Below are 15,907 nucleotides of genomic sequence, written 5' to 3' on the forward strand. Positions count from 1 at the left end.
TGTGTGTGTGTGTGTGTGTGTGTGTGTAGTTTCACACACTACGGCATCAAGAGCGTGGGAATAGCGGAAGCATAAAGGGTCTTGGTGCTATGTTGAAACCTTGGGACAAGCTTGGGACATTTGGCAATAATGCCAATAAAATGGTGGAGAGGGTCGTGTTCAATCTATGAAACATGCTCACACACACACACACACACACACACACACACACACACACACACACACATACACACTAACAGCAGTCCCAGGTAGGAGGAATACACAGTGAAAGTACACAGCAAACCTTTTTCTTTCAATTTACCACGTTTGCTTGTTTTCATCTACAATTCCAACACTTTTATTACCCGCGGGTCCTGAACACCATATAAAGGTGTAGGGGGATGCACAGTTTGCACCTAATGAAAATGTGTTTTTTTACATGTTGTTCACAGAAAATGAGCCAAGGCCAATGAGTCTCAGGTTGAAAAAACAATTCATTGCATCATTTTTCTTTTTGTAAACCTTGAAAATGGGTCCCACAGACCTGAACACCACACAAGGGTTAAGTTTTTCTATTGTTTTGGTATTTCAGTACAGATGGATGATTTTTACAAAATGATCAGAGAATGCTTGTAGGGTGAAAATCTGATACACAAATAGCATATTCACAATTTTCTTTATTAATATAGATGTTTATTTAGAATTACAGAGCCCCCCTGGAGTCAGCTGAGAAGAAAAAAAAAGATCCATGTGTAAATCTGTACTCTCGGTTTAGAAATCTGTGCGCATGGTTTATAAACCATTCATTCAAAAACCTTACGGCATTACCTAGCAGCTCCTCGACCCACTGGTCAAGCCTTCCTACAAACTCCAGACACATCATTTACCTCTGCAGAAATAACATGAACATGGGTGGTCACAGATGGTATAGGACAGAGCAATACATCAGCGAGGACTGACCTGTTCTCTGCTTCCACAAAAAGCACTCCTACATTAACTCTCTCTTCCCTCTGTGCTGTATAAATAGTTAAAGATTGAGTAAGAGCGAGATGACTGTGGTCAGAGGGTTTAGGGTTATAAGGAAGTGGGCTCTGCTGCAACAAAGAGATACAGCTGAGGGAAACAGACACAGAGTTTTGCTGAGGGGAGAGCTCAGGCCCAAATCTTGTGTTTCCGCTCTGTTCTGTCTGCACAAGTCGGAGAGGGTCACAGGAGAAGAGCATGACCCAAACACCGTCACGGTGAAGGTCCTGGAGCTGGCCGCACCAACTCTTCATAAGTTTAAACTTAGCCCAGTTAGCCGGGGTTTAACTGTTGCATGAATTAACTGACAAAACTAGCATTAGCTTGCTAATAAATGGCCAGTTTACAGTACAGTGAGGAGTAAGCGAGGTAGGTTTATTATGGAATACGGTTGTCAACTCAGACCTAAAATGAGATTAAATGTTGTTTAGTAATGACATAAACTGGAAAGAGTTGTTAGATTTGTGAAAGTAATGTTTCACAACAATAACACAACATAAAATTACAAAACTTTATGCTAATAATGTTAGACCAAAATACCTAATAATGTCAGCTAGGTCAACATAATCAGATACATGCACTTTACTAAGTATAAAACACATATTTCTCTATGTTTGAAGCTTAAAATTTAAAAAGTAATGCCCACATGTTCAAAGGATTAGCAATTAATTGATTATTTTTTGGAAGTTGTGCTGTCGCTTGTGATGCTACAGTAACTTCATGTTTACATAGTTGATAACTTTTGATTGAACAGTGCTGCAGATGTTTCCTAGTTTACACATTAAAGTCTTTACTAGCCAAGACAGTTCTCTTTCCATATTTTCCTTACTGTCAACAAATCTCATGAGCAGAGCCAAACCAAAAATGACCTCATCCTACTTACAAGTATTGTGAGTGTATCCAAGGCCTGATATGTCTTATTCCTCTGTGTTGTCCAAAAGATATTAAAAACACATCAGTGAGTCACACTGCTGCACTGGGTGACATATTCTTTCACCCCAAAAGTTACGGTCACATTAGTTTGTTTAGAAACAGCTCCAAAGGCTGATAACGGTGATCACGTTTTCAGTCTCCGGAGAGTAGTTCTGTGTACAGCAGACGCCACTGTGCATGCCATTTACAGTGCTTTGCTAGCTTGTTGCGCTACATATCACAACCTCTTAACTTTGTAATGAAGTTCTTTGAGAAAGGAAATTTCAAGCTATGATTATCGTAGGTAAAAAATATCAAGGTAAATCGTATTATCACGATAATCATCATTGTTTCTTGAAATCCTGCTATTAGCGCTAAAATACAGTTAATTTACCTCTGGTTTTTACTCACTGAACAGTTGTTGTCTGTTTATTTAAGCTTTGTTGGACTCTGCATGAGAAATAACATCAAAAACAGTTTAAACTCTAAAGAAAAGTAGGTTGTTCAAAGTTTAAGAGAGTTGACTGGAAACCACTTTAAATGCAGCTCTGTGTCTCTTAGATTCTATACTATGCAACTACTATTACTTCTACTTAATTGATGACTTTTTCCTGATGAAATTGATCAATTTATTTCTGGAGTACAAGAACTTTGTTGTAAGCATTATCTGCTGGGCATTAATGGATAAATTAAAGTTTAAAAGACAGGAAAATTTAACATAATAATAACAGTGCTATGGGCCCTTAACAGGCCTCCAGTGCTGACTATATTATTACTAACAAACACCATCAGAACTGGAGGTGACCAGTGATGAAAAACATGATGTGTGCGATGTAAATAGTAAGCTAGCTACACTTCAGTGCATTTACAAATAATGTTAATACTGAAAGTCAAGTCCAGAGTAGCTTGAGTTCGACAGACAGGAACCTGGTTCTCTGTGCTGTGATTATCTGTTTGACCAGTGGAAAACTCCTTCCTTGTGACTAAACAGAATAAAACTGCTGATTAAGGCAGGAGCACTGCTCTATGCTCACGGTGTCTTCTGAAAACAACGATAATCGTGGTAATGATGGTAATGGAAATGGTTGGCGGTATTGATACCGTTAGCATGTTTCAGCATAGTATATAGTGAAAAGGTAAATCGTCACATCTCTATTTCCAATTTAGTACAAAGTCAAGAGGTTGTGATTTAGATTTAGTCAATCACTAGTTTGAAACAAGCTCGTTACAGCTAATCATTGATTTACGAATAGCTGGTGCAACCCAATCCTGGGGTCTCATGTACACACTTGTAGTACTGTATAGTACTTTGGATGAAATGTCATCAAAAGGGGAATATTTTATGTAACATAACATGTATATACTTTATGGACTTCTCACCCATGTTGGCTTAAAAGTTGAAATTTAAAGTTCTGAAGTCTGCTGAAGGAGATCATGTGAAATGACAAAAAACACTAGAACAGCCACTAAATGAACCTTGTGGTGCGATTGTTTTGTCAACTGCTGTTTCTAAGGTCAAGATTTGAACTTTCAGCATTTTTTTGGATAAATATAATGACACTGGTATTTCTCTGTTTCACAGCAGTATTAAACAAGCTTAGTTTTGGTCTTAAATTAAAAAAAACCCCAACATGCAAGAGTTAAGCTTCCTGAAATGAAATGCAACTTCAGAGCTGACCGTTTGACACACGCTTTCTCCAAGACACACACTCACAACCATATTACCACAGAATCCAAGAAGTCTCAGGTCAAGGTGGTATCATAACCTTGTTTCAGGTCTCATACACATTCTCAATTCCCCCTTGGAATAGAGGAACCAAACAAACTGCACTCTGGGATTGAAACAACACCAGCTTCATCAGTTTAGTCGCTGAAACTCCAGTTAGAGGTGATAAGCAAAGGAAATGACAGTACATTGTTCCTGCACCTGTCACATCCCTAAAGTAACTGTGACTCTTTGGTCATTAACACCAAATGTTAATGTCGATAATTTTCTGGGACATAACTCTGTGGTCGATAAAGCAACCCCAACTCCTAATTTACACACAGACACAACCTCACCTCCCTTCTCTCTGCTGCATAAAAAAAATCAGATTTCAACAATCATCTTCTAACAGTGCATTCGACTACAAACCACACTGTCATACTCCCTGTGTGAAAGTGGAGATATGCAGATATCTGATTACGGGGGTAGAGGCTTCTAGCTGCAGTGACAGCTGTGCCGCAGTGATAGGTGGGCGACACAGCAATGTTAACGTGTGATTGTATGCCAACAGGCAATATTGCCCAAAAGTTAAACTGCAGCCAACTTTTCCACGCTGCCAACTGGTTGGTGGTTTTCACGCTGGCCAAAAGATCTGAGTGGTTCAACTCTAACAGAAAATAAATGCATTTTTAACAACTTTCGGAAGACTAGTCGCTTGAGTTGTTTATATTATAGATGTAGGTTATAGCATGTCTCTGTGGCTCAGCTGTCCATCCTCTACCTCCTGTCTCAGAGTTTCCAACCAGCTGTGCGTTGTGGAGGAGCAGTGTGTGCGGGGCAGAGGAGGGCCGGCCTCCAGGGAGGCTTGGAGTGGCCACTCCACGACCAGCCTGGAAGGCACTCGGGCAGCCGTGGTGCCTTTGTCTCCCAGTCCAATCTGGCCACCTCATCTCTTCCATCCATCCATCTCTCCCAGTGCTTCCTGTCTGCCTGTGTGCCTGCTGCAGCCTCTCACGTTACAATAGAGCCAGGCCTCGATGGCTGTTGCTCAGAGAGCAGAGAGAGTCCCATCTGGACCACGGGAGAGACCGAGGAGAGGCGGGAGGTGGACAGGAACTGACCAGAGGATTTTAGTGAAGGCCAAAAACTGGTTCAATCAAAGTTACTTTCTACCTTGATGCAGTAGTTCACATTTCACTCAAAAAGAGAAATGCTAGCTTTGTGATGTTTCAGGCACAGCTTTCAATGATCATAAAATGTACACAATAACTCTGAGACTGCTCACAGATACGTGACCTTCATTATTCCACATTAATTACATTGTGAATGATAAAACACAGTTTACACAACTTTTTAGTTGGATTTTTGGCAACTGCATCAGAAATGAAATAATTAGTCAATTAATCCATGCAACTACTCTATGATTCATTAATCATTTCAGTCAATTATCAAGCAAAAATGTCAAACCATTATCTGGTTCTAGCATCTCATGTGTGAGAATTTTCTGCTCGTCTTCATTATATATGATAGTAAACTGTGGCTACTTTGGGCTCTGCGAAATTATAAGGGCCATTTTTCACTATTCTTTGACATTTAAAAGACAAAGCTATTCACTGATGTAAAACTAAACAGCAGATTAATATATCATGAAAATAAATAGTTAGTTAGTTGTAACCCTGAAGTGCATTGCAAGCCCTTTAACACCACTTTATATGATATAAAGATTTTGGCCAGATTTTATAGACACTAGTGTTGTTTTAGCTGATGATGTTCGCCCAGTGGAGATCACAGTTCAACCCCTCCTGCTGTATTTACTCCGGGTGGCACCACATCACTGCTGTTTGGGGGTGTATAATAGCAAACCACGCCTCACAGGGTCGACGCTGCTACAAGAGTCGCTGCGCCACCGTGATGTGTACACTCTTCCACGCGACGGGCGCGTGGATGGAGAGCTGAGCGCGAGACTTTTCACCACTGTGGGACGTGAAGAGCAAAAAAAAAAAAAATTAAAGACTGTTCGTGAACCGGATGGTGCTCGTGTTGCCTCGAAGGACACGGAGCGTGAAACGAGTGGGATTCAATGTGTATAGGTGCGCGGTTTGTACGTGTAGGCTGGAAATATAAATATAAATCAAGATAGTGCGTGAAAAAAACAAGTAGACTGTAGCTATTTAATTCTTAATGGGACTTTAATAATGTCGGTGGTTCCACCTCAGGTTTAAAGTGACTTTATTACACTTTTTCAGGTGTTTTTTAATCTCTTGAGGGTCAATTGGTAATTTGTGACCTGTAACATTTGCATGAATTTGGCATGCGCAGTCTACTCGTCGTATCGCACAAAAATACGTTTGTAAATAACTTTCTGTGATTAAAAATAACTTTGGCACGAGGAGAAAAACGGGTGAATCATTTCAAATCAGACTAATATTTACTCAGAGAGTTGAGTGCAGCTGCAGGGAGGAGGATCAACAGTTGACCGGAGCGCAGACAGTCCGACGCCGGGGCTGCAGGGCGCACTTCAGCCGGTTGGCAGCTCCGCTTTGTTTTCTAAACCTTATCTCCTGAACCCAAACTAATAGGTTGGTGGCCGGGAAGAGAAGAAGGGATACTAGAGGTTTTATTTGATTGAAGAATGCCTTTGAGTCCGGAGGGGCAAAAGAAAGTTTTGACAAACTTCAAAAATGACTTGTGGTTGTCTCTCTCTCTACTTGCGCGTGAGCTCAGCATGGGAGAAGTTTGGATGTTGGGTCACAAACTTTTTTGTTTTTTTAATCAGGTTCTTGCTCCTGGAGTGTGGTAGGCATTATGGTGAATGAATAAATAAATCCACATGGCCATTCATGAGCTCTGACACCCATTTACAGAGTGAGGTTGGTCATCATGCTGCCACATCTGGAAACAAGTAGAAGATAGAGCTCTCTCTCTGCACAAACAACCTATTTAAATATAGATTTGAAAGATTTTGACCTCTTTTGTGAGACCTATTCATGAGTGAAAACATTTTGCAAGTTGATTTTTTCCCCTCACTGGTTTAATAAAGATCTCTTAATCCTAAACTTAAACCTTAGAGGGTTTAAAACAAATTAATTTTAATGTTTCTTTTAGAGAACAATATCTCTTATTTATATTGTGTATTTCATACATAAAATGCAGCTCAAAGTACTTGTAACAAAAGGTGAGTGCTGTTTATATGCACCATGAATGGAAGATTAGGACAATAGTAAAAGGAAAGAGTTGATGAATGAGTTGATGGTGGAGAAAGTAAACTCAAATACTAAGGTAAAAGCATCAATACTGCAGTGTAAAAATACTCCATTACAATAGCTAACAGTTCTGTATTTAAAATGACACTCAAGTTAAAGTAAGCTATTGTTAAATAGGCTATTAATGGCAAAATAAAGTATTAAAAGTCAAAGTGCTCATGATGCAGATACATTGCCACCACCATGTATGTTAATGGGGTTGACAAAATATTAGAGACACTTTTCAATATAATGCACTCCATTACACCACCACCACCACCCACTACCACCTCAATAATAACAGGGGTTCCTAATAAAGTGCTCGGTGAGTTTATATTAGGCTGTATTCATTATGAATTATTATTGGTGATTCATCAAAGTGTAGCATATGTTAGTGTTGTAGTTGGTTGAGATGGACTAACCATTATATTTATAGTCCTACTGTTTGGTAGTTTAATCTGTTACAGTGCATTATATTTTAGCATTGATTTATATGTAAAATCCCAATCTGTAACTAGATCAGTCTAATGAATGGCTATCTCCCTCAGATTTTTAGTAAAAGTAATGAAATGGAAAAACTCAAGAATCTCCATTTTTAATTAAGAACAGCATTTGACCAGCAGCACCATCAGAGAAGAACCCGGTGTTAAAACATCCAGGCCCCCGGGTTGATCAGCTGAGAACCACCTCTGATTGACAACCCCGAAACCTCATCTCCATGGAAACCGCCTCAGCGGCGCCGCGAGGGCTGGCTCGAGGGCTGCTGTGAATGGGGTGACGTCACGGCGCCGGCGCCAGAGAGTCTGCTCCAAAGACCGAGCGAGAGGGGAGAAGAAGGAAAAGAGAAACAGGGAAGAGAGAGAGAGGGAAGAGAGAGAGGGAAGAGAGGTAGGAGTGGGGCTGCTGCTGCTGCTGCTGCTGCTGGAGGTGGAGGTGCTTCGCTCGGCTCTGCACCGACGTGCTCTTGCGCCAATTCATCACCTGTCTGTCAGGCATCAGTCAGGGGCGTCGTGCGAAATTTGCACAGCTGTGGGAGCGAAAGGAAGAAGGGGAGAAAATGGAAAAATCCTATTGCACCAGATGTGGACACAGACTGCAGGAGCTCCAGATTATATTAGAAATGCATAAAAAAACAAAAAAACAAAAAAAAAAAACACAGGATCCTCAGACAGCTGAAGGAGAAGCTGGTGAATATAACAATGACACAGATGGTGTTTTGCTGGATTTTGTCAAATAGGCTCCTACAAAACATTTCTTTGGCGTAGTGTTTCGGGACACAGAATCATCATTATGTGGATTATTGTAGGTTAGAGCAGATCCTCTCTTCACTGTCTCTGCTCACAATAATCCAGAGACGATCAGCCTGCTTCTTTCTACCTGCCTCTGCAGACTGGCTTCTCCTGCTACTTGTCCATACTTGTCCACGGGATTACTCCGGTTTTTTAGGATGTTTTTTTTTCTTCTTTCAACCGTATTGTCATTGTCAAAATAAACCAAAAATATTCAAATCACAACCACTTCCTCTTTACGCGCTCTCTCTCTCTCTCTCTCCATCCCCCTCTTTTAAAAAAATTAGCCTATTGCGGACATTTAATCAACAAAGCCAAAAAAAAAAAGCACATCACAACAGTCCACAACTGCTCAATTAGTAAGTGCGGCATCAAACAGACAGACCCCCACCTCCCCTCCCACCCACCCCACCTTCAGCTGAAGAGTGAAGCGTGTAATTCCTACAAACAAATGAGTCATTCAGGAAACATGAAAGTGTCAATAGTGTTTAATCACCTCTTCACGTGCTCAAATATGAAAGCCACATTTGCAGGGCCGTGACTAAATGAACTCTGACACACAACAACTCAGGTGACAATTAACACAGAGATGCACGGGACCTTTACAGATGCACCCGAACTAGTATTTTTCACAAAGTCCACGTTTAATCTGAGGTTTATTGCATAAAGAAATAAATAAATTGCAATGTTTATTCTCTGATTCATTATAAGCCTGTGCAATAAAAAAAATGCAGAAAGTTTTCCATCAACTCCTAATCACTTTTCTTTTCTAATCAGCACTGTTGCGCATCATCTCCAAAATATAGCAATAAGCTCCACTGTGTAGTGTGCTGCTGCTAACAGAAAATCAATAGCTTATCATAAAGTGCGTCAGTTTGCTTAATCTGATTAAATATTACCACATAAACTCAAATAGAGCCAAAAAAGTAATGCGCAAGGAACATTTTACCATGCGTAAAAACATCAAAAGCAGTTTTTTTAAAAAACATTTTTCTGGTGGAAATTGTTCTAATTTGCCACTCAAACATTTTCTTGGTGGAAGCTGTTTCAGTTTGCCACTCAGAAACTTCACACCGGTCCGGGCTTGTGTGAATTAGGAATCATCAGGCGCGCCTGAGCTTTTGGTCCCTATCATCACTGCTCCACACCTCCAAAAGCGCACATGGCAACCACATTTATTGGTAAAAGTAGAGGAAGATGAGCCATGATTGACTACAAATTATTGATTTGTCTTCAAGATAAGCTATTACACATATAAACTGAAACATTTTTTGCTTTGTCTCATAGATAAAAAAAAAAAATGTGTATTGATTGCACCCCTTTTGATTTTTAAATAGCCTACATTGTTTAAATAGGCCTACATTTCTGTTTGATCTTTACTCTACGTGACGAAACCACAAAACTCAATTTAAACCCTTTTTGGCGCAAATATCGGCGCGTGCTCACACCTTGCCATAGTACTCAATTGACAACCATGCGAATCATTAATTTTCTTGATCAGAAACAGGTAAGGGCTTAATTTTCCAAATTGCCCACCGGAGCTGCTGAAGCGCCCTCTGGGTTCCGCCTCCAACATGCGTTGCCACTGGTAACGCGGAGGAAAAGAGGAGGGACTTGAGCCAGAAAAGCCAATAGCAGAGCGAAAAGACGTTGAGTGACACTTAGCTCCTGACCAATCAGCGCGTTTGACCCGCCTGTGTCGCATGCCCTGCCTGCTGCCTATATAAACCACACTGACAACTTGGTAATCCAGTCTGATCGCGGGTCGTCTGGCTAAAGTAGGACTTTAAAGAAGCAAGATATCGACACAAGCAAAAAAAGAGAAAAACCCCGTCTCGCTTAACTTAACACTGACAACATGAAAGCAATAAGCCCCGTACGGTCCTTCCGGAAAAACAACGCGAATTTATCAGAGCACTCCTTGGGAATCTCTCGGAGCAAGACCCCGGTGGACGACCCGCTCAGCCTGCTGTACAACATGAACGACTGCTACTCCAAGCTGAAGGAGCTGGTGCCCAGCATCCCCCAGAACAAGAACGTCAGCAAGATGGAAATCCTGCAGCATGTCATCGACTACATCCTGGACCTGCAGATTGCGCTGGACTCCAGTGTCGCACTAACCAGCCTGCATCACCCCGCGCGGCCGGGGCAGGTTCCATCCAGGACCCCTCTGACCACCCTCAACACAGATATCAGCATCTTGTCGTTACAGGTAATTACACCGTAGCTGATCCTAACTGGAGGAGGAGGAGGAGGAGGAGGGGGGGAGGAAACGACAGACTGGTGTGTTGTGAAAGAAATGTTGTGTGTTTTATTTGTGCGCATAGCCAGCGCGTCTTTGTAGCCTATGCGTAACTCGCACAAAATGGCTTGTTGGTAAAAGGAAAATGGCATGTTTGTGTGTGTGTGTGTGTGTGTGTGTTTTCCCTTTTGTTCTGAATCAGATGAGGAAACGATTCGACCTACATAACACTGTTGCAATGCCAGACACCTCAATCTGATGCTGCGTAACGAAAAAAAAATAACATTTGGTCTGTTTGTTTGTTTGTTTGTTTTCAGTCCCCGGAGTTGCCATCAGAGCTGATGACAGATGACAGCCGGACTCTGCATCGTTAAAGCGGTAAGTAGGCTGTCCTCATGTCTGCTGCTGCATTCTGTCCAGGGCTTTTAGGCTCCGCTACAGCCTGTCTCCCAGTCTGCTGAAGCAGAATGGGCTAGAATTACCATTTACCAATCCATTTGTTCCCTGCTAATGTGACTGTCGTCTCACGTTGCTCTAAAAGGTCCCAATATGTTTTGCATGAGTATGCGCTGCAACACTGCGCGTCAGTTATGACAAGGCACAGACAGTTGGCTTGACTTGAATCCAAATTTGATCACATATGATATATATATATTTTTTTATTTAAATTGGAGCTTAAATGTGAATCAGTTAGGAGCAGAATCACAAACAAAAAAAGACCCTTTAGGACTTAACTGTGTCAGTAAGGTGACCCAAATCGAACGATTTATCGTATTAATCGAATAATTCATCTGTAATTGCTCTGCTGTGTCCAAAGACATTTCGGTGGAGATTCATTTTTTTTATTTTTTATTTTTATTTTTGCACTGAAAATAAAATGGAAGCTCCAGGCTGCTCAGGGTTACTGTATATAAGTAGTAGTCGTCAGGGTTGTATTATACCCTCTTGTGTCTATAATGAAGAGCATCTGCAACAGGAAAATAATGGCTGTTTGGATTACTGCTACTACGATGTCTGCACATAATTGGTACAAGAAGTGGGTAGGCGCCAGCTGAGCGGCAATTACGCTGATTCTTCCCCAGATTGTAGGCTGAAGTTGTGCGAAAAGTGTGTGTGTGCGTCCCTCCCTTCTCTCCCTCTCTCTCTCTGTTTCTCTCTCTCCGTGTGTGTGTGTGTGTGTGTGTGTGTACATCTGGAGCGCAGGGTTTGCTTAGTATTGGGAGTGTTTGGTTAAATGTTAAAAACTGCGGCTTCCTCCCTGGCGCCAGTCTGTCCGGATCTCTGCCCTGTTTGCATTTTCTAAAACACGCCTCTCTTTCTCAATCTTTTGCAGGTGTTTGGTCAAGACGCAAAAACACACACAGGACCTGGGGAGCAGGACTTTCCTCCCCCCCCCACCCCACCACCACCACCACCACCACCTCCACCCACCCATCCTCCCCCCCTTCCTCCAACCTCTGTCCTCCAGGCCTGGATTTTTCTTTTTCTTCTGACGCTGAAATCAAGAGACTTTTGCTTATTATGGGACAATCTTATGTGATGTGTTTTCTGTTTGGACACTTCATTATTATTTAACTTAAGATTTTTTTTTATTTGTGGGTCCTTTCTGGAAAATGGAAGGCACGTTATATTCCCGACAGTGGGAGGAAAAACGAGATTATTGTCACAAGGATTATTTCTCCCCTTTCACCCTTGTCCCCTCCTTGTTGAAGTCTTCGCTTTTTTTGCGAAGGTGGGAACGTGAATAGAAAAGACAACTTGGTTAGTTACTGTAAAAAGTTTAGTCTTGTCTTGTCAGAGTTGTTGGCACATGAAGGACTGGACGTTGTTTAAAAAAAAAAAAAAAAAAAAAAAAAAAAGGAGAAAAAAAAGAAAAGTGGGGAAAAAAGTTAAATGAAAGAATGAAACCTTGTGAACTCTCGGGAGTTTATCTTGTATAGTTGCAGGAATTTGAAACTTCTGCAAAAGTGTAATGTTGTACTTAATTATTCTGAAACTTTTTATAAAAGTAAATTGTACCTTTTTTATACAAAAATAAATCAAAAACGCACATTTGAACATGTTTCTTTTGGGGGGGGGGAAGGAGGGGGGGGAGAGTTGAGAATTCAGTGTTGGGTGTCAGTGGTTTGAGAGCAGGCTGTAATCCTGACCCCAGTGGAAGACACCAAAACCAGTGCGTAAAATCAGTGTTCCAGCTGTGCGTCCAGCTGACTTTCTCCATGACTGTATAGGACATGACAGCGCTATATGAACACCGAACATCGGACGCACTTCAAAAAACAAATCCCACAACAAAGTGTCCTTATCAGACCTGCAGTATGTGACCTATAACGGTCTAAAACACAGCGTCCCCCACCACCCCACCCCCCTCCCCTTGAGGCAAACACGACCTGAGGGCGCACAGTTGCATAAAGGCTTATTTAGGGCGAACTGACTGCACTTTTACTTTCTTACACGCTATGTAAAGTAAATAGGATTAAATGGCTTAGCGTGACAGCCGCAGCCATTAAAGCAGTGGGCTGTAGGCTATGTGTTTAAAAAGAAGTAGACAATTATGGAAATTTTAAGGTGAAACAGGGGCCGTGATGCGTAACTGACTCCAAAGTAATATTCACTTCACGAGAGCTTATTTCTTAAATTCGAACTAACTTTTAATTGGTTGGGCCTATTTGTTGCTCTCTCCAAAAGTTTGACAAAACGCACTTCTCCTCAAAATAAAAAAAATTGGTGACCTTTTCTGTCATTTGCCAAATCAAATAGCACTGCTGTCCAAATGTTTGACCATCAGCCAGGTGAAATATAAAAAAAAAAGTATTAAGAGCACCTGGAGGCAATACATGTGCTGCTTTGGTGCCAGTAAATGTGAAGCAAGCGATGGTGTAACAATTCAGCTTAGAGGGCGACATATTGAGCCGAGGAGTCCAAGACCAAAAAGATCTTTTCACGACTGCAGTGCGTAATATTCTTTAAAGGAGGCATCAACCGCAGAAAGGTGCTGTGGTGAGAGAGGCAGTGGTAGCCAGTATACTGTAGGCTACTGGATGACAGTTGACCCAGCTGTCAATCATCTCATTTACATTACAGCATCGCTTTGCAAACGTTTTCACAACATTGACCAGTAAGATATGAACCCACTTTTGATGACTTTACCCCAAGGCACCTTTATAGGATTTTTCTTGATTAAGTGTGTATAATCTGTGTAAAAACTTTACCCATGAAAACTTTCACTCCACTAGTACTTTATAAAGTAAATAAATTCTGTTTATGATTTCTTTACAGTTAAATGCAAAGTACCATAGGAACCTCCTATATGACCCCCGCAGGTACCCAAACTCCACTTTGGGAGTCACTGAGCTGAAGTTGTTAGAGTCAGTAGTTAATCTGACAGTCAGTGTCTGTGCCACCAGCCTGCAGCACGTTTGTATGGAGAGTGCGCCATCTATCGGCCAATATGAATCCTACCGATGAAGCCCACCCCCTTGCATGTCACCCTTCTTCCTTTCTCAAATTGCTTTAGATACATCATTTAATTGTAGAGTATTTTGGTTTATTTACAGGCTAATCCCAGTCTACTCAGTGCTCACTGTAGAAACATCTGATTTTCCTGCGAGGAAGAGAAGAAAATAGAAAACACAAGACTTAATTACAAGGGTCCACATAGCCAAAAATGTTTATTGATTCACAAAACAGTTTCACAAGTAACTTTGGAAAAGACAATCACCACTTTGGAGTCTAATAGTGCATGCAAAAGCCTCTTCTATCACGGAGACTGTCAACAACAAACTGCACCACTGTCTACATTTCCAACTAGTTCAAATGTTTTAACTACCAAACATCGCACCGCACAGGACGCTTTGGAGCCGAGAGGCTTCAGTAACGTTGCTAAACTTTTTCAGTTGTAGCTACATTTTCTGAGGCAACACTTTTTTTTTTTTGTAACATGAAACATTCCATCACTAAACACACCATTTCCATATAACAGCACCACATTCACATGAGAAAGAAATCACTGTAACTATCCAAAGAAATGGGATCACAAAAATATGTATTTGTGTATGTAATGTATTCATGAATGTATCTGATTAAGATGATTTTTTTATACTAACCGAGTAACTGAAGCTTTTCATTGCTTTACCCTTGATTCACAGCAACACTTCCTACTTTTTTCTTCCCAACAGTTGAACACAGATAAACTCTACTACTTTGGCACACGTCACGACATCAACAGTATAATTACGTCAACTAACAACATTAAGAACAACATCCTACGTGAACCTTCTCAGAATAACAAACCACATATGGCTTCTTAGAGGACGCTCTCTCTCTCATCTCCCAGGCTGATGGTGCGCAGGTTCTGGTTGCGATGGACGGTGGCAGCCGTGGTGTTGGCAGTGTTGCTGCTGCCGGGGGTGACGATGACAGCTGGCGAGTCAATGATGCCGGAGGAGGAGGTGGTGGACTCTGTGCCTGTGATGTTAGCTTGTTGCTGATGGCTGTTGTTGGTGTTGGAGTTGGTGGTGGTGGTGGTGTCGCTCAGGCTGTTTGTGTTGTTGTTAAGGGTGGTGTTGCTGTCGGTGCGGTTGAGGTTGCTCACCCCGCTGGACGGCCACCCCTCGTCGGGGCTGCTGGCCATCAGGCTGGCCTCGGACGGAGCTTCGGAGCAGATGGACATGCGGGCCACTGTCGCGTCCTGCAGGCCGCTCAGGCTGCTGGGGAGGAGGCCTCTCTTCTTCACCAGGCCCTCCAGCTCCAGTTCAATCAGGCTGGGCTTCAATGCTTCTCTCCCTCTTACGGCGTCTCCTTCAGCCTCCTCCAGAGAGCGGTCCGACGAGCTGTTGCTGGAGCGCATCCCTGAGTCGGACGAGTCCTTCTTATCCAGGAGGATTTCGGTGAGGAAGCCAGGCTTGGTCAGCAGCCCACTGGGGTGGGAGGCTTTGTGGGGGGACGCGGCACCAGCTCTTGCCTCTTTGTGGAGGAGAGGTGTGGTGTTGTCAGCTTCTTCTGGGCCTGAATCTTCATCGCTGGGCAGCTTGTGGTAGCATGGCCCGGCATCTTTCTTCTTGGAGCCCGGCGTCCTGGAGGATGCCGTGCTGTGGTCCAGCTTCTCATCCTCTTCGCTGATTGGGTCTAGGAGCTGGGCATCTGTCCCTGAGGCGAAGTCTGTGGCATCACTAGTCTTGGAGCCTCTCTTGGTGAAGGACTTGCGGCTGTCTTGGTCAGCTCCCTCCTTGGCCTGGGGAATGGGAAGAGGATTCAATGAGAAGGACATGAAAATATACAGTATCCTGTGCTGTTGGCTGAGAGGCCTCTGAAGAGGGGATTCCTGTCTCTCTGTTATGTGCCAAGAGAAACAAAGACTATAAGCCAATAATTAAGAAATGCAAGAAGCAGTGATCTCCCCTTTCCCAGCATAGAATAAGACTCTTAACATTGGACAGGCCAGAGAATTTACAACATTTAAAAACACAAGTTTTAGATCGACACAACATACAGGCTAACCTCAGAGCTGTGTCTA

The 15,907-nt window shown here is 42.3% G+C and overlaps 2 protein-coding genes across 6 annotated transcripts in view; one reads left to right on the forward strand and one right to left on the reverse strand.

Moving 5' to 3' along the window:
• The first annotated feature begins 9,884 nt into the window (after nucleotides 1–9,884).
• id2a (inhibitor of DNA binding 2a) lies at nucleotides 9,885–12,444 on the forward strand. The gene is made up of 3 exons (XM_067615046.1): nucleotides 9,885–10,362; nucleotides 10,710–10,770; nucleotides 11,726–12,444. The coding sequence occupies exons 1-2, from the start codon at nucleotides 10,009–10,011 to the stop codon at nucleotides 10,764–10,766; spliced, it is 411 nt and encodes a 136-aa protein (XP_067471147.1). The 5' UTR covers nucleotides 9,885–10,008; the 3' UTR covers nucleotides 10,767–10,770; nucleotides 11,726–12,444.
• Nucleotides 12,445–14,035: 1,591 nt separating this feature from the next.
• The window catches only part of kidins220a (kinase D-interacting substrate 220a), a 47,504-nt gene continuing 45,632 nt past the window's right edge, over nucleotides 14,036–15,907 (reverse strand). For all 5 annotated transcript variants that reach the window (XM_067615045.1, XM_067615042.1, XM_067615044.1 and 2 more), the window contains one exon: nucleotides 14,036–15,625. In XM_067615045.1, coding sequence (XP_067471146.1) covers nucleotides 14,699–15,625 — 927 coding nt within the window. In that variant the 3' untranslated portion in view covers nucleotides 14,036–14,698. The remainder of the gene's footprint in view (nucleotides 15,626–15,907) is intronic.

The sequence above is a fragment of the Thunnus thynnus genome, chromosome 16 (assembly GCF_963924715.1).
Source record: "Thunnus thynnus chromosome 16, fThuThy2.1, whole genome shotgun sequence".
Lineage (NCBI taxonomy): Eukaryota > Metazoa > Chordata > Actinopteri > Scombriformes > Scombridae > Thunnus > Thunnus thynnus.

Coding starts and splice junctions, on each gene's coding strand:
- id2a (XM_067615046.1), top strand. CDS start 10,009: ATGAAAGCAATAAGCCCCGTACGGTCCTTCCGGAAAAACAACGCGAAT. Junction 10,363..10,709: donor TCAGCATCTTGTCGTTACAG/GTAATTACACCG, acceptor GTTTGTTTTCAG/TCCCCGGAGTTGCCATCAGA.